Raw genomic sequence first — 19,637 nt, forward strand, 5'->3', positions numbered from 1 at the left:
TCTTTGAAGCGACGGAATCAATCTCGGCACGTTGTTTCACTTAAAGCAGCATCTCCATAAATCTTTTGTAGCTCTCGAGGCACCCGAGCCGCCGTTTTTTTTTCGAATAAAAGAGGAAAATCAACACTTACCGCTAATGATGATTATTCGGCACAAAATCAGACATGATACCAAAACAAAATCACTAATGTGTCGAAGCAGTTTACTTACCATATATCTAAGCTTGCTTCGATGTTTGAATCGACTAACACACACTGCTGGTGGCATCTATTGACAAACAGCGGGAACTTAATTGCGCACCAAACAAAAATAAAGTCATGAAAAAGTGCCCTCAATATATTGAGAAAATTTAAAATAAAAGTTTATTCGTCAAAAGTGATGTTGTTGCTGGAACGCACTTATGCCAGCATTTGATCCAGCTCTCGGAACAGTTCTGGAACTCTATTTTTGGTAAACCCATCAGAGCCGTCGGCCATCTTCGATTACTTTCGTTTGGCCGTTAAAACGCGTTCCCCATCGCAGTTTTTTGACTCGATGAAATGGAAATCGCAATCGTTTAGTTCTTAGTGAAAAATTCAAACAGAAAAAATTGCAGGGAGCCATACACATAAGCTGAATCAGCCATCTAACCTGGCTGTTGGATGGCATACCCTTCATGTGCTTGGTCAAAAATTCAAGGCTAATGATTACACTGTGGGACGGTGATTTTTCATGTTGCAAAATCAATGAGCTGTTTTCCCACAAATCCTTGTTTTTTTAGCGAGTTGCTTTATGGAAACTTCTCATTAGTCTTTATTAATGCTCTGATGGCAACGTATACGAATGGGTTGGTGCATGACTACCATTCCTGAGTGCATGAAACACCAAAGTGATAGAAGTTTCTCTAATAGTGGTCGCCCTTCGGCAGGCAATGGTAAACCTCTGAGTGTATCTGTCATGAAAAAGCTCCTCATAAAAAATATCCGCCATTCGGATAGGCCCATCCATTTGAGGAATAACATCAAGACGCACACCACAAATAGGAGGAGCAGCTGGGCCAAGCAACTGACTGAATTTATTATTTTTTATTTTTTTAACTGTCTAACCTTCTGGAAAAAATTCGTGGTGTACAATACCGTTGTAATCCATTAAAACCGGGGGTATCGCCTTCTTTTCTGATTCAAAACGACGCCATTTTTTTGGTCTTGCTTCATTTAGAGCTCTCCACTCACTCACCTGATGCCTGGATTGCGTGTCATACTCATAAACTCACGTCTCGCCGTTAGTAATGATCGGTTTGTTGAATGTTGGGTCGAATTAAGTCTTGGAAATCATGTCGTTGGCGATACCAGCTCGGTCCCCTTTTCGCTTCAAATTCAGATTCTTTTGGACAAACTTTGCATCAACCCGGCGCAAACGCAAATCTCAAATCAGTAACTACAATTCCCTGAACGGATCCGCCAGCAATATTCAAGTTCTCTGTGAGCCCTCTGATGGTTAATTTGCGGCTATTGATCAACTTCTCTTCCAATTTATTGATGCTCTCATCAGCTTTCGATGTCGTTGGCCTGCCACTACGGTCAGCATCCGCGATTGACCCTCGATCCCTTCTGAAGATATCTACGTAGAGTACCTTCTTAAGTTACAATCCGAAGTAAATCTGGTGAGCTCCACGGGTAAGATGACCAGATACTTAATAGCGTGAGGCCGCTTCTAACCTGCGAAATAGACGCTTTTCGCACCCGCTCACTCCGAGTCCGAAGCTGCGAAGTTCGGAAGGCCTTTAAATTGTATATGTCAAAATAACCCCCCAAATTAACAAACACATCGTGAACACGCTTAGGAACTAAGGACATGAGATTTATAAATAAGCAACGAGAGCGATAGGACGGAATGGGATCAAGAAATTTTATTGAGCGCAAAGCGAACCACAGGAAAGCTCCCCGAACACTCTCTAATCTATTTTATAGTAATATAGACTGCATGAAATAGTACCCAAACGAATACCTTGTATTTTAACCTGAAACGGTGCAAGGTGGAACCCAACCCAACGTTGCAACAGGCAGGACGTTCAGTTGGAAGACCGCGGACAACATAGCGAAGATCAACCGTATGCGATATGGCAGCTCTTGGCTTATCACGGAGTAAACTGAGGGTTGTAGCGTAAGACCGTTCTCGCTGGCGATCTGGGACTGTTGACGCCCTGTGATGCACAAGCAGTTAAGAGATCACATATATATGTACATAACCTGAACCGATATAAGGACGAGTACAACAGTTTGAGAGTATAGAGTTCAGAAAACGAAGAGCAATTCCTACCAATAAAGACCAACATTGCGAACGACTTAGCACGAATAGGTCTCTTCTATTCGCCATTTCCCCGCTCGCTATCTCTCTACTCGATTAACTTGACGAAAAATTTGCATGCGAAAGCAACAACAAAGTTATCGAGTAAGAATCTTCGCTAGCGAGTATGGCTATAGCTCATTGGGACGCACTGCCTTACCAGCACATGTAACTTACGCTAGCTCTCTTCCCGCGTTGCTGACATACATACTACGAGGGGTGCCTTTTATATGTCGGGATTAGAGAACAAAAACAAATTTTAATCATCGAAAATCACTTTATTGTTTTTCAAAATATTCTCCATGAAGATCTATACACTTTTGCATGCGTTTGAACCAATTGTCGAGCACTTTTGCCCCTCTGAATGAGGTACCTCCAAAACATGCATTCTGAATGCCGCAACCGCTTCTTCAGGTGTCGAAAAACGTTGACCTCTCAGTTTGTTTTTTACGTACGGGAATAAAAAGAAGTCATTCGGTGCCAAGTCAGGACTATACGGCGGATGACCCATTAATTCGATGTTTTGGGTGCTCAAAAATAAAGTTGTTTGAGCCGATGTGTGAGAGCTCGCATTGTCCTGGTGAAGACTGATCCGTCTTTGGCGATTGGTTTTCCTAATTTCTTGGAAGACAACTGGCAAACAAATGGTTGTGTACCACTCAGAATTCACTGTTCTGCGTTGTTCTAGTGGTACGGTTGCGACATGTCCATTTTTTTCGAAAAAAACAGGCGACCATTTGCTTGGAAGTGCTTCGTGCGCGAACAACTTTTGTTGGATTTGGCTCATCTTGAAACACCTATGCAGTCGACTGCTGTTTACTTTCGGGCTCATACGCGTAAGTCCATGATTCATCACCTGTCACGATGTCATAGACGTGTTTCGAAGCCCCGCGATTGTATTTTTTGAGCATTTCCTTCGACCAATCGACACGAGCCTTTTTTTGAGCGATTGACAAATTGTGTGGGATCCAACGCGAACAAATTTTTTTGACAGTCAAATGTTTATGCAATATTGAATGTATGCTGGTCACACTAATGCCTAAGATTGTCTCAATCCCACGATAGGTCACATGACGATCTTGCAATATCAGTTCGCGCACAGCATCAATGGTTTTCGGAATAACAACTGATTTTGGACGACCTTCACGAAATTCGTCTTGGAGTGAACTACGACCACGATTGAATTCACCATACCATCGATAAACACTAGTCCTTGATGGAGCTTCATAGCCAAAAAATGAATTAAGTTCATCCATGCAATGTTTCTGAGTTAATCCACGTCGAAAGTTGTAAAAAATAATCGCACGAAAATGTTCACGATTTAATTCCATTTTTGGACCGAGATGATACTGTAAACAACACAAATAGCGCTGGTATTTCAAAACGTTCTGAGTACGTAAAAGCCAAAAAATGTCAAACTTTGCGATACAGCTGTCAGTTGCCAGATTTCAACACCAGGGTTGCCAAATCCCGACATATAAAAGGCACCCCTCGTATATGTTCATTTCTACCAGTTGCTTCATCTATTCGCCGCTTGCTAAGTCTTGGCGAGGCCCAATATAATTTAAGTTAGTGCTGCAGTTAAGCTTGGAGTCGATAGTGTGACGACGCTATTAAATTTATTAGCATTCACAAACTTTTAAGAACACGTAAAATAGCACACACTCACCCCCAGGCGGTGTGCAATCGAAAAGAAGCAAGAAACCAAACGCTAACACTAACGTCAAATGACAGCAGCTTTTCTAGCAACCAGCAGCCAAAGTGCAATTGAGGGGAAAACGCGGTTTCATTTCTTATTGTTTTGTGTGTTTTTGTTGTTGTCAAATGACAGCAGCTTTTCTAGCAACCAACAGCTAAAATACAATTCAGGGGAATACGCCCCTTCGTTTCTTATTGTTTTGTGTATTTTTGTTGTTATTTTTTTAGCTGACGTTACTTTTAAAACTGAATGCACTCTTTAGAGGTTATCGATTGTTCTCTATCGAGAGTAGAAATTTCAGTCTTCTCTATACTCGTACTGAGGTCCTCACTATAACGGATGCTCACAGACACAACTGTATATATAAATATTAATGCATGCTTTATTCACATATTTTATGCTTGCTTTTTAATTACTAAGTTTGATCGTAAATATATCCATGTAAATATGTAAATATGTACATATATAAAAAATAGACTGCCTGCTTTTGCACTCAATACGCGTAGTCACTTAGCAATTTTCTTACATACACCTAGTAAAGTAGCAGAAGAATAATTGGGCATAGCGTAGTGTGTGAACTTTATTTGTATTAGAATTAGTGAAACTTTCTACTGGCACCGCTTTGCCTCTGCAAATTTGCAGCCGCCTAGTTACAGTTTTCTTGCATCGACTGCACCGGTTTCGTTTATTTAATTAAAATATGAATTTGCTTAGAAAAAACCAAAAATGTTTAAAAATATTTATTTTAACTAAAATTTGCTGTCTCTTTATATTTCTCTCACTTTTTCGCTCTCTATCTCTCTCTGTTTCTCCATTTATCTATCTATCTGTCGTTCTCTCCCTCTCTCTGTGTTTCCACTACTTACTACTACTTTTAGGTCCTATTGGCGCCAGCATTGTGGCGATGAGTCCGCGCACTATGTTAGACTTGAATCCAGCATTGGCGATGAGCAAACCGACTTTTGAATCAAAAGGTCCACCTATAACCAGCAAAGATACCAAGGATACAACAAACATACGCAATCCACTGGATGCTGGTGGCATGAAGAACTTTTTATAGATGTAGTATTTGTATAAATAGAAAAATAAAGATATTAAAAAAAAAAAAAAAAAAACAGAAGAAAAAATAAAATAAAAGAAAAGGCATGTAAGCAGATGTAATGCACTAAAAGGAATTTGTCGAAAGCGAATGAAGTGGAAGGCAAGTGAAGATCCAAAAATAAGAAATAGTTTATAGCAAATAAAATATGCAATAAGAATGGCATGCAAAGCAGAGAGGAAAGAAAATATGAATTGAAAACCAAATTGCATTTTAACTAATTGACTAACTAATTTAATTACTATTATAGCTAAAAAGAGAAATAAAACGCAAAATAGGCGGCAAGAGATGAGAGAGAAAATGTTAGCCCTATTGCGAGCGGCCTACTCGTTATTTGTAATATACCTATGCATACATACAAACATACATAAATAGCAAATCTAATAGCCTAATTCTAACCAACTATTTACTTACAACTACCAACATACTCACTTACATGCATACTTAATACCAACAAAAACAAAAAAAAAAAACTAAAAATATGCCTGCATATGACCCAAAAAATCAAAAGGACGCTTCTAATCAATGTGAATATCATAAAAATCGTGCAATATTAGTTACTTAAAGGAAATTTAAAAAATAAATACTCAACGTTTCAAGCTCAACTCAATGCTTTACCGGCGAACATGTCTCACAAATGGTTTTGAAAACTTAATCGGTGCAACGCAAAATTGAAGACAAACCAGCATAAATATTCAACGAATCAAAAAACAAAAAACAAAAAAAAAACAAAAAACTAAATAAAAAATACCAAAATTATTGCATAAAAATTTATGCAGCGTGATGATTTTGCATACAGTAAAAAAACAATACTTCAATTCCTTTTCCATTCTTTGTTTCTAAGAACCAGACATGCATACATACGTACGTACCAGTCCACCAGGCATCTCACAACAATTAAGTATTTGAAAAACCAACTTCAATTTCCTGCAAACTCAAACGTAAAAAACAAAAAAAAACAAATTAATTTTCTAAATGACGTAACCGACAGACATATCAACCAATTGTTGAATATTTAGTACCTAAAATCTATGTTTGGGGGGGCACCCATTTGTTTTTAGTTGCTACTCTAAGACACATCCCTAAATAGTACTTTGCCAATTCGCGCTCTATTGTAAAAATTTAGCAAATTTATTGCTCTATTAGAAAAGTTTAGATTTTTTAAATTTTAGTCAAAGTTCTTTGTCGGCGTTCTAAAGTAGCAAGTCTACGTACTACCACTACGGTACATATCCAAGCCTCCTGAACCAGTTTGGCTCCAGTTGAAAATATATCAAATAGGAACGAATCGAATTGTAAACACTATTTCTTGTAGCTATGTATTAGTGAAGCGACTTATAGAAATAAAAAAAAAATATAAAAATTAAAAAAATAAAAATTAAACACGCAAAGAAAAGAAAAAGGTTTTTAGTTTCTTTTTTATGCAAATTAAAAAAATAATAATAATAAGTAACATAAAAAATTAATTGATATTGAAATATTCTAAAATGTTGAACATCTATAAAATTTTCTATGCATACTTTGTGGCAGTTAAATGATTGCAAAAAGCAAAAAAAAAAATGTATTAAATATTAATTTTATTGAATAAATAAATTCATAATTAATTAATGAAAAAATTAGTTAAAAAATTTATTTATTTAATAAAATAAATTATTAATTAATTAATAATAAAAATGATTAATTATTAGAAAATTAATTAAAAATTTATTGTATTAAATAAATTAATTGATAAAATAAATTATTAATTATATTTTCGTATTTTTTATTATTATTTATTATCAGCATATATAATTAGTATTAATAAATTTAATTCAAATTAATTTTTTTTTGACTAATTTAAATATGTAAATACTAAGCAATTGATATTAAATTTTTAATCAATATAATTTTATTTGATTTTTTTATATATATATATATTTATAGATTTTTTTAGTCATTTTTATTTATATTTTTCATTACAGTTTGTTTATTAATTTTCTTCATATATATATATTTTTAATTTGTATTTATAGGTTTTATTTAATGCTTCTTTTAAATAATTTTTATTTGTAAATATTTTTATTTTAATTTTAATTCTCATTTTTTTAGTAATTTTTATATAGATATTCTTTAAAACGAATGTTTATAAATTTTTTATTTTGATTTATATTTTTTTTAATTTATCTTTATTCATATTTTTTGTTTATTTTGTATACAAATTTAATTTTATTTATATTTTTTATTTACAGTTTGTTTATTCATTTTCTTCATATATTTTTTTATTTTTATTTATAGTTTTTAAATAATTTATATTTGTAAATATATGTTTTTTTTTTAAGTTTAATTGTGATTTTTGTAGTAATTTTTAAATATATATTTTTTAAAACGAATTTTTATTAATGTTTTTTATTTATATATTTTGATTTATATTTTTTTAAATTAATCTTCATTCATATTTTTATTTTACTTTTTATAGTAATTTAATTTTGGTTGGTTGGTTGGTTTAAGGATGACCCCGCATCGGAGTGCCACATAGACCGCAAGTTGGGTCCGTTATGTTGCCCTAGAACTCATTATGTTATATGATTTCCCCACCTAACCGAGATTTTTATTGTAGATTTTGGTCAAAGATATTAATTCGTTTCGAGAATTTGATGAGAGATTCGATTTTCAGGTCCGAGAGTACTGAAAGATTGTCAATTGTTGGAGAGCCTAAAAGAGCGAGTCGACTTCTGGCTAGACCGGGACAACTGCATAGCAAATGTCTGCTCGATACTTCCTCATCTTCGTCCTCGCAGTATCTGCACAGGTCGTTTTGAGGAACCCCGAGCCGACGTGCGTGAGTGCTCAAAAGGCAGTGGCCGGTGATAAGAGATATTATATGCCTTAGTTCGTGTTTCGAAAGACTTATAAGGGTGTTTGTCTGTTTCAGATTGTAGGATGGCCAGATTTGTCTGGTCGTAACGCATGTAGTTTCCACTCACCACCTCCGATCAGCAATGCTGTGAAATTCTCGATCGATGCGCATTTTATATGTTGAGAGCGGAATGTGGATTGTGCGTAAGTTACTAACATTTGATTGCGCAGCTCCAGCTCTTGCGAGCTCATCAGCTTTGCAGTTACCTTCGAATCCACTGTGACCCGGTATCCAGATAACTTGGACGGAATTCTGAACACTTATCTCGTTAAGAGATAAGAGACAGGATCGAACCACATCTGAGTGGGTGTAAGAGTAGCTGGGTGCTTGAACGGCCGTTTGACTGTCGGTGAAAAAGCGGATATCCTCTAGTGATATTCTATTTTCTAAGAGAGTTTTCGCAGCATACCAGATAGCGCATACTTCCGCTTGGAATACACTACAGTAGTCGGGTAATCTAAATGATAGATTGATGTGAGGGGAATTGGAAAAGATTCCAAATCCCACTTTGCCGTCTTGTGTTGAACTATCTGTATACATAATCAGAGGGCCATCGATTTCGGTAAGATTTGTCTTCCATTCTTCCCTAGTTGGGAGTGAACAGGAGAATAGCAAGGGTGGTGATGGAAGACTTACATGATAATCTATGTCGGAAGAGATAACAGTGTTCCTGTTCAGTATGGCCGAATGGCCAAGATACTTATTCCATTCTTTCAAAATAGTTTTTATTTATAAATATTTTTTTTTATTTTAATTTTTTTGGTAGTTTTTATACATATATTTTTAAAACGAATTTTTATTAAATTTTTTTATTTTGATTTATATTTTTTTAAATTAATCTTTATTCATATTTTTTGTTTATTTTTTATAATAATATAGTTTTTATTTATATTTTTTATTTACAGTTTTTTTATTAGTTTTTTTATATATATATTAAAAAAAAAATGTGTAGTTTTCTTTTAATTTGTATTTTATGCTTCTTTTAAATATATTTTATTTATAATTTTTTTTTTAAATTTTTGTTTATATTTTTCTTAGTAATTTTTATATAGATATGTTTTTAAATTAATTTTTATAAAATTGTTTTTTATTTATATTTTTTATTTTATAAATTTTTATTTATAATTTTTTTTAATTTTTATGTAATGTTTTTGTAAGTAATTTCGATTTATATATATTTTTTTAAATTTAAATTTTTATTTTTTTGGTAGTTTTTATTTTTAAAATTAATTTTTATTAAATTTTTTATTTTGATATATATTTTTTTAAATTAATGGTTATTTCTGTTTGATATTTTTAAGTTTCGTTTTATTAATTTTTATTTATAGTTTTTAATTTTTATTTTTGTTATTAATTTTTATTTATAATTTTTAATTTTTATTTTTGTTATTAATTTTTATTTATATATATTTTTTAATCTTAATTAATATTTGTTTAGCAGTTTTTATATAGATATTTTTTTAATTAACTTCTATTAAATTTTTTTATTTTGATTTATATTTTTTTTGAATTAATCTTTATGTATTTTTTTTTAAATTTTTTGTAATAATGCAATTTTGATTAATAGTTTCTTTATTAAGTTTTGTTCATAATTTTTTTTTAATTTTTATGTGATGTTTTTTTTAAGTAATTTCGATTTATATATATTTTTTTTAATTTTAATTTTTATGTTTTTGGTAGTTTTTATATAGATATTTTTTTAATAAATTTTTATTAAAGTTTTTATTTTGATACATATTTTTTAAAGTTAATCTTTATTTATAATATTTTTTTATTAATTTTTATTTACAAGTATTTTTAAATTTTTATTTTTGGTCAACCGCTCCAAACGAGAGGGAATTTTTTTAGTCCCCGGACATACCACTGGTGCGACGGCAGCTTTGATGATACATTAAGCATTTTAAGCCCCCTCATCCGCAAAAAAATAGTAATAATAATTTTTATTAAAATCTTTGTCTTTAATTTTACTTTTATTTTTTTAATTAACTTTTTTTGTAGTTTTTTTTATTATATAAATTTTTATGTCTTTTTAATAATTATAATAATAACAAATTTTATTTATATTTTTTTAATTTTTACTTGTTCTTTTTGTTTAATTAATTTTTTTTACTTTTATATTTTCAAATTAACTTTTATTTTTGTTATAGTATTTTAATTATAAATTTGCTTTATTTTACATAAATTCAAAATTGTGAATACAGAAATGTTTATGATTTTCAAATAGAAAACTTCACGATGGCGCAAAATTAATCACTTTTTTGTTTATTTATATTTTTTTATATTAATATTATATTTATTTTTATTTTTATTTGATATTTATATAAAAAATATAATATTTTTATTTTATATTAAAAAAAAATTTTTTTAATGTGTTTTAAATAATTTGTATCTGTATTTTTTCATAATTTTTATTTATAGCTTTTTATTTATTATTTTTTATTTATATATTTTTGACGTGATAACGTCTTATAATTCGATTCAGCCGGCTGCACGCACGAAAAAATGTGTCGTTACCTTGCTCATTTGCCGTTACCTTGCTCATTTATCGTTACCTTGCTCATTTGTCGTTACCTTGCTCATTTGCCGTTACCTTGCACATTTGTCGTTACCTTGCTCATTGCCGTTACCTTGAACTGAATATTAATGCCGCTGAATATTGATTCGTTGTAGAGCTCATACAGCTCGTGGCTCATTCGGCGGTAGTAGTTATCGTCAACATGAAGAGGACCAAAGAGTTTTCGAAGCATCTTTCTCTCGTATACCTCAAGAGCGGCTGCATCAGTCTGCTACACAACACAGGCTTCAGCGCCATAGAGTACCACGGGTAAGATGAGCGTCTTGTAGAGTGTTAGTTTTGCCACATTTTATTGACACTATTTTATCGCGTCTTTTAATTTTCCTTCACCAGAGACACCCCATGCTTTAATAAAAAAAAAAATATTTAAATAATTTTTGTAGGGCTGCTGAAAATTTCCCAAAATTTCAAAATTACAAACCAAAAGTATAATTAGTTTTTTTTTAAATAAACCATAATGAGCCCTATGCTTTATTAAATTTTTTTTATATAATTTATGCAAGGTGGCGCAAAATTACTCATACAACTGTGTTTGTGAATACATTTTTTTTTGAAATAAAGAAAAAAAAATGATTTTGAGCAATGGAGATCTTTATTTTAATCTTCGCGCGATCCATTGCTTATCTGTTTGTATGTATACTGCAGTTTTTTAGTTCAGAGGAGTCAAATTATTAATTTACCTATAGGGTGATTAATTTTGTGCCACCTCGTATTTCAACTATTTTTTATGCAAAGCGTTGGAAACGTGTTGGCGATTGAAGGGCAAATATTTATTTATTTTTTAATATTTTCTTAAATATTTTTTAGTTTTATTTTTTTTATATATTTTTTTATTTTTTTACATGTAAAGTCTATGTACAAAAAATCCTTACAGATTAATAACTCAAATTAACTAAGATTATTTACAGGTTTTCAGAAGGTTAATGAGAACCTTTTTATACAAAGAAAAACAAACTCGATAAGAAATGAGAGAGAGATGGGGCTGAACTCATTGAGAGCGCAAGCAATCCGCTCATTTCGGGCATAATTTGTTTTTTTTCCATAAAAAGGGGTAGGAATTTCGAAGTTCTCATCTTGGAATATTAAAATTTATTTTTCCGGAAGGGCAGCACAGTCAAAATCTCCCTTTATAATCACATATGCAAAAGTTAGCGAAAGAACTGAGAGATATTCAAAAAAATTAAAGGTTGGTGTCTCATTTTTTGCTCATTTAACAAATTTAGGAGAAGCATAAAACAAAGGTTTTTTTTCGGGCCATACTAATGTAAATACCGGCAAAAGCGGTTGTAAAAATAAAAGAAAAATTTATTTCGATTTAAAAAAATTAGTTTTTCGTTGCCTTATTTTTCATTATTATTAAATTATTTTAAGTTAACTTTTATTTATTTTAACTGTTAAAATTTTAATGCTCGTTGTAGTTCGTTGTTTTATATTTTTTCATTTTTCGAATTGGAGGAAAGCTGTAATTTTTGATAGCTTTTTTATTTTAAAATGCTAACTGAATTTTCGAAATTGACGATGTTAAATTAATGAAATTGTCTTACTTTAACTGAATTTTTGAAACTTTAATTTGTTTCTTTTTGATTTAATTTTGCGTATTTAAATTTCGTAATTTAATATTTTAATTACACTTTTTTATATTTGATGGAATTTTCAAATTTTAATAAATTTTTCTTAAGTAATTTCTATTTTTTTTTTATTATAATTTTCGCAATTAAGAATTTTTCGCAGTTTAATATGACTTTGTGTTTTAATTAAACTTCATTAATCATTTTTTTTTTATTTTTATTAAATTTATTTTTTATCAACTAATTTATAAAATATATTTTGGCGGCTCGGTTACTGGACAATGAAGCCGCGCAATCTTAAATCTTTTTATATTTGATTGAATTTTTGATATTGAATTTAATTTTTTTTTCAAGTAATTTGAATATTATATATACAAATTTTCGTATTTTAGCATAATTTAAGGGGGTATTCTGATCTAGACGCCTTAATTTTAGGTATTTTTAAAACTTAGATAAAAAAAAATGAAAAACATTTTTACTATCCATTTTTTTATAGTTTTCATTAATATTGGAAAAGTATAAAAAAAAAATTATAAAAATAAAACAATCGTGGAATTGCAGGCCGGCGGAGTGGGGGCTACATAAAAAACTATGCTCCATGGTTGACTTGATTCCAACCCTTGTAGTGATCTAAAACCAACAAATTAAAAAGTTTCGCTATCGGATTACGCCAAATAAAAAAAATTCACAAAATGGCGTCAACTTGAAAAAAAAAATTTTTTTTACACTCTTTTTTTACTTTTTCAAATTTTTGAAAAATACTTTAAACTTAAATTTTTTAAAATCCGCGCAAGTTTGAAGTTTGAGCAACAATTCCAATAGAATAACTTGGATCATAATATTTACTACTCACTATGGATTAATCGGCGTTATATTTCCAGGTACATACATATATATTATAAATAGAAGTATAAAGTATATATATGTATATGTATAGAAAAAATAAAGGTTGTATGGGATACAAAAGCTTTTCTGGAAAGAACGAGTCCTCAAGTAACATCCGGCGATTCGCTCCACTCGGCCGGCTTAGACGCCACGTAAAATCCGCTGTATCTCCGAAAATAATTCGAATTTTGAAAAATCCGGTGAAGGACATATTTTCGAAGGTCTAAACTTTGAAATATGCAAAAAACAAAATCGATTTTTTCAAATTTCTAGACCAGAATAACCCCCTTAATATATTAGTGAATCGTTTTTATGTTTGACTGAATTTTTAAATTTTATTTTAATTTTAGTTTTTTTTAGTAATTATAATTTCGTATTGTAGCATAATTTACTGTTTTATTAAACCTTTTTGTAAATATATAATAAATAAATTTAAAAATTTTAATTAAATTTGTTTTTTAAGTAATTTTAATATAATTATTATTAATATTTTTGTATTTTAGCATAATTTAAGTTTTAATTAAATCCTTTTATATTTAAATAAGTTTAAAAATTTTAATTTTAGTACTTTTCAGTAATTTTAATTCAAATTTTTCATATTTTAGTTATGTTCTAATAATTTTTTTTATTTAGTTTAATTTTTAAATATTAGATATATACTTTTTTTTATTATATTTTAATATAAATTTAATACATCTCCATGCAACATAATTCACAAATTTTGGAATTCATTTTTTTCATGCCACTTCATCTCATTTATTCCCTTTACTGCTTTGATTTTAGTAAAATTTTTCTTCAACTATTTTTCAACATTTTAACACCAACAACCAATTTGAATTGTAAATAGTTCAAAAGGAGTTTCTAACTGCATAGGTAAGAAAAAAGATTAAATTTTAATAACAAAAAAAAAAATAAAAACGTTTCAATAATAAATTAGCAAATTGATCTACCAAAAAGTTGAAATCGGCGCTTAGAAAATAGAAAAGGTAAATAATGTAAAAAATTAACAAAAAAAGAAAAAATATCTAAATTATTGTAATTTAAATGCTGAAAAAATAATTAAAAATACAAAACATGCGTAAAAATAATTTAAGCTTTACGAGGGCGTCTGCGTCTTGCAATGAATTTGTTAAGTTTTTTCTAACAATTTTCTGAAATTGTAAGTTATCTATACATGCAAACAGATGTATACCGAACACTAAACTTAGATATAAATATTTATATGTTTTAATTGTTGTTCACTTGTTGTTAAGTTTTTCTCTAAAACTTCGTATTATTTTCATTCGAAGCAACTACGTCTGGTAAGAAAGCAAATATCGAAATTATTTAATACTTGCGAATAGTCATAGCATTAACCTAAATTGTATACTATTGAAAAATGATATTATTCCTTTAATGAAAATTGAAAAGCAAAAAATATAAACAAAAAAATATTTCTCATACACAAAAAAGTTGTTTGATTTTACAAAGGATAATAACAGGAACTCGAAGTAGCCAGTGGATTTCTCTTCCTCTGTTATCACCAGCTGTTACCGCATCAAATACTCTCAGAGTCGGAGCGTTCGTATCTATTCGGACGACATAACCCAACCAACGAAGCCGCTGGAAATTTATACGCTGTGCTATGCCTATGTCTCTGTAAGGCTCATACAGCTCATCGTTCCATCGCCTGCATTACTCACCGTCGCTAACGTGCAAAGGTACAAAAATCTCTCTCTCATCATTCTCTTAAACACTCCAAGGCATGCCTCATCGGGTATTGTCATCGTCCAAGCTTCCGCGCTATACGTTAGGACGCGCATGATGGGAGCCTTATAAAGTTTTAATTTTGTTCGTCGAGAGAAGACTTTACTACTCAATGGCCTACTAAGTCCAAAGTAGCACTTGTTGGCAAGAGGGACTAGGCCCTTTACTATTTCAAAATTTTCACTGTCAATAGTGACGTGCATGCCGAGCCGCGAGCAGACTGATCAAACAAGATCGCCGAACATATTTTGTCTTAGACTCGTTCATCGCAAGCTAAGGAAAGGCAGAAGTGACGGAACAGTTGTCGAGGCCCGTGGTATTAAAATCGTATAATAGGCATAGGCAGGGAAATATGTAGTCACTTTTTTAACTCTTCATCAATTGATTGAAGTGAGCTCAATTACGATGTTGCTTTTCTCATCATATCTGACCAAAGATAGGTCACCTTGATCTAATGCGAATCCATCTCGTTCAGCTTGAAAGGTCTTAAAGTGCTTTAGCTTTGAAAGGTTTCAAAGAGTTTTGTACAGCAGATGGATCAAAAAGTAAAGAAGTTCTTCGCCCTGAATGTCGTTTTACACTTATTTCCCATCGCGGCTCAAAGTGCAATCAAGTTAATCGAGATTGGTCTCTGGGTGCAATCTCTCAAGGGGCAATTAACACTGCATTTCTCTGAACTTCGAACAGATCTCTCTATCCGCAAACTGGAGTTTCAGGTACGTGTCGTGGCAATCTTTCCAAGTAGACAGGATTGAAACGAGAGGAAAATTTGTACCGAAGCTGGCACCTCCGTCTTCACTCATGGCTGTTAGATGAAATCGGGAGTCGGATTAGGGGTTTTCTCTAAACCGGGCAATTTATCTAGTTCTGCCGAATACTGCTAGTGTCTATCAGACAGAACTCTTTGCGATCAAGCAGGCATGCAAAATGCTTAGGGAACGTGGGAGCCAGGGAGGTATGAATATTTTCCCCGATAGCTAAGCTGCGATCAAGGCTGTAACGACGCCACGATGCAGATCCAAATTAGTAAACTCCTGTAAGGGAGGAAATGAAATTGCTGGTAAGTTTGATCAGAAGGAGTCGACTCAAGTGGTCTCAGAGACCTCCTACCCGGCCATCGGCATCACTTTGACTGTTGTTAAAGGAGAATTGCATAACTTATATCTCAGGAAAGCTCAGAAGAGATCGAGCTCCATTTCTTCGTGTACTCTTTCGACCCAGGTGTAGGACTTAGAAAGTGCTGGGGACTACATGCCACTAAATTTCCAAACTCGTAGCTGTGTCAACCGGTCTTTGGACGATCGGCTCACACGCAGAAAAGCTGGTTTTACCATTTAGCCCCATTCCAGAAGCTGTGGGCCCCTTTCAGAGAAGGAGACTGTTGAGCACTTTTCCCGCAAATGTCCGAGGCTGGCAGCTAGACGATTAAGATCATTGTGTGCTCTTTTTCTCAACAGCCTGGGAGAGTGCGTCAACCAAAATCCTATCAATCTTATCCATTACATCAACAGCTCTGGTTAGCTGCAGATATCTGCCTCTTGGAGGTATCAGAATGGTATCAAAACGGCGCTTTAGTGCTACTTGGGGAGTGTCAGGGTGTTAGTTAAGCCATTTCACCTACCTAGGAGCTGTGGTCCACTGTACAGAAAAATCATCAATTTCTAGAGCCCTAACGAATTTCTTCCGTCCGGGCACGTTTTACGCCAATCCCTTAACTTCATTGCAGCTAAAGCGCATGGCACGGGTTTCTGACTACAGCAGTCGTCTCCAGGAGTTTGCTGGTCTTCCTCGCCTGCTGCTTTCTTCGGTGTTCCAATCGGTCGCCTCCTTCTCTCCGCAGTACATGGCCGATCCAGCCGAATTTTTTCTTTCCGACTTCTAGTTACCCTAGCTTCTGGTTTTCTGGCCCTTAATGACCCCAATGGGGATGCTATTTGGCGAGAATGATGAATTTAAGAATTTTTCGTAGGCATCTCTTTACAAAGACTTGTAGTAAACTTGTGTCGGCTATAGTTGCATTTCCCCTTTCGCACCAGTAAAGTGAAGACGACTTTACATTAGAATTAAATATTCCAAGTTTTGTGCGCCGTGATCCGAATACCGCCGTTGACAGATATTTTTTTATGAGGAACTTTTTCATCGTAGAAACACCATAGTATGCTGAGGGGCGACCGCTATTACAACAACACTTTTCTATCATTTGGTGTTTCATGATCGGAAATTCGAACCTACGCACTTCTGAATGGTAGTCACACACGACGACCGCCTTTACCTTCCATTTAACTTGCCAGTATATAACTTCTGCTCAAATATGAACGAGACTTTATCAATAAAACGGTCCGCGGATGACATATGGCAAAAATAAATTTTTTGTTGGATCGTAGGACTGTTATAAGCTTACATGGCGAATTTCAGCGTGATATGTCACATAGTTTTTTTTCTGTGCTACTGTAAACAAGTCAAGCTCGGGTGTGTTTTTGAAATTTTTCAAAATTGTTGAATTTTCTTCAAAAAGAACAACGCAAAACTGTCGCTACGGAAATGCTCGCCATGACTGATACGGACATCTGGCACATCATAACTGGTGACGAGACTTGGGTTTATGAGTATGACGTCGAAGCAGCCCAACAATTATCGGAATGGCGCTCCCCGAGGAGCCGAAACCCAAAAAACCACGCCAAAGTCGCTCAAAAATTAAGGTTATCCTGACTGTTTTTTTCGATTACGAAGGTGTGGTGCACTCGGAGTTCCTTCCGCAAGGCCGATCGGTTAACGCTGAATATTATTTAGACGTTTTAAAGCGTTTGCGCGAGAACATTCGTCTTAAAAGGAAGGAATTGTGGGACAACAAGTCATGGTTCTTGCATCACGATAATGCACCAGCTCATACATCACGTCTTGTTCGCGATTATTTGTACAAAAATAATGTTAATATCGTTCCGCAAGCACCGTATTCACCTGATATGGCTCCATGTGACTTTTTCCTGTTTCCCAAGCTCAAGTTGCCGCTCCGTGGAAAACATTTTGAGACAATTGAAGTCATAAAAGAGAATTCGAAGAAGGAACTGAAAGCCTTACCGAAATCGGCCTTCCAGAAATGCTATGATGATTGGAAAAAACGTTGGCATATGTGTATCGCCTCCAATGGTGATTACTTTGAAGGAGATAAAATAAAAATTGAACAATAATTAACCGTTTGTGTTTTATTAAATCAGTCTCGTTCATATTTGAGCAGAAGCTATGTGTGAAAACCGTAAATACTTGCTTACCAAAAATTGTAATGAGCTCATAAATTTTCCACAGTGTAGTTGTATTCCTTTCTTGTACAAACATCGCACAATTAACCAAGCACTAAATAAAACCCAACAATAGTGTCCAGTTTTGCTCAGACTCCCACAGGAGACAATCAGTCTGCTGGGCTTCTATTCTTTTGAATTCACTTTTTTCACTTATGACACAACTTGACCAAGCGTAATTATACAGATGTTTTGTTACCGTTATCATCAACTACCCGGTGACCGGAATTTCCGGTTTATTCAGCCATCATTTTTCACAGCAGGCAAACAAGGGTTAATCACCTTTCGTTGTAGTGCACAGCATCGATGGGGAATGTAACATTTTTTGTTATTGCAATAAATAAAGAAGGAAAAAGAAATATTTATGTTGGTGTAGAAATAAGAACAACGTTTTAGAAGAAGCAGCAGGCAGCACCAGTAATAGCGGCAGCAGCAGGTAAAGCAGAAGAACCAGCCGCTGTAGCAGCAGTTTGTATAGAGGCTGATAGAGATAGGTATGAGCTGCCTGTGGCTTTTGCTAGCGCCGCTAAAAAAGTGGCCCACTTACAGACGCGTCAACAACATGCAGCCATAGCCACAGTCAACAAACGAGCAAACAAATGAATGCTAAACGTCAACACTTTTCTTCCAAAGGAGCAAAATATTTAATGTAACTATTCGGGCAGTAGGCCTGCTTTCGCTATTTAAAATTTGAAATGCCCGCGCTCTTTCTCTCTTACTTCTACGGCACTACAGCATGTGTGTGCTCACTTTTTGATTGCTCAAAAATTTCCAGTTTATCTAGGCTGCTAGCTCGTGAGAACGCCAGCGCCAGTACTTTCATTGCTCAGTGCGCATTGGGAATTGCACGCGAAAGTAATAACAAGATGACGTACATCTCTGTTGTAATTGTGTGCGCGCGTCTGAACACTTACACAGCGTCGCGTCTGCTGCTAATTGTTGCTTTCTTGTCTAGCTCTTGCCGAGTGCGCTGGCTACTTGCCTGGAAAGTTTTGTTGTGCAAAAATTGTGAGCCATTTTGTGCGTTTGCGCCCGTTCGCCCACCACCTCTTTTTTGCAAACTCTCTCGCTCGCTCTCTCTCTCTCTGCATTCATTGCTGCTGCGAAATGAATATGGAATGTGAAATTCCAATGAGCGCCTAAGCAGCAGCGCGTACACTTTGCTATGCCTTTCACTCGTCGGCGATGCCAAAGTTTTATTAGAAGCGCGCCTATCAACGCGCGACTTTCGTGCTTTCAGTATTCCTCAGGTTGATAGTGCGTGTGTGTATGTGTATGTTGTATTACGCTCACTGGATGCTGTGTAGTGGGGCTCTGTGACTTACTACTGCCGGTGCTACGAACGCGGCCGAATAGCTAAGATTCGCCGCTGGTTCTGCCGATGCTGCTCTGCTGCTACTGCTGCTGCTGCTGGTTCACCAGGCTGCTGCCACCATCTGTGTGTCTATCGCAATGCAATGTAAAATTGGAAAATCAGTTTGCTCGCGACTTTGCACTTTACATATGTGCTTCCTGCTACGTTGGTGGGTTTGTGTCGCGCACACATTA

At 33.7% G+C, this 19,637-nt stretch overlaps 1 protein-coding gene across 2 annotated transcripts in view; it reads left to right on the plus strand.

The window, feature by feature from the left end:
• Nucleotides 1-5,143, plus strand: part of LOC129249142 (potassium voltage-gated channel protein Shaw) — a 61,119-nt gene extending 55,976 nt beyond the window's left edge. For both annotated transcript variants that reach the window (XM_054888795.1, XM_054888794.1), the window contains one exon: nt 4,903-5,143. In XM_054888795.1, the coding sequence (XP_054744770.1) occupies nt 4,903-5,084 (182 nt within the window). In that variant the 3' untranslated portion in view covers nt 5,085-5,143. The remainder of the gene's footprint in view (nt 1-4,902) is intronic.
• Nucleotides 5,144-19,637: the final 14,494 nt, after the last annotated feature.

The sequence above is a fragment of the Anastrepha obliqua genome, chromosome 5 (assembly GCF_027943255.1).
Source record: "Anastrepha obliqua isolate idAnaObli1 chromosome 5, idAnaObli1_1.0, whole genome shotgun sequence".
Lineage (NCBI taxonomy): Eukaryota > Metazoa > Arthropoda > Insecta > Diptera > Tephritidae > Anastrepha > Anastrepha obliqua.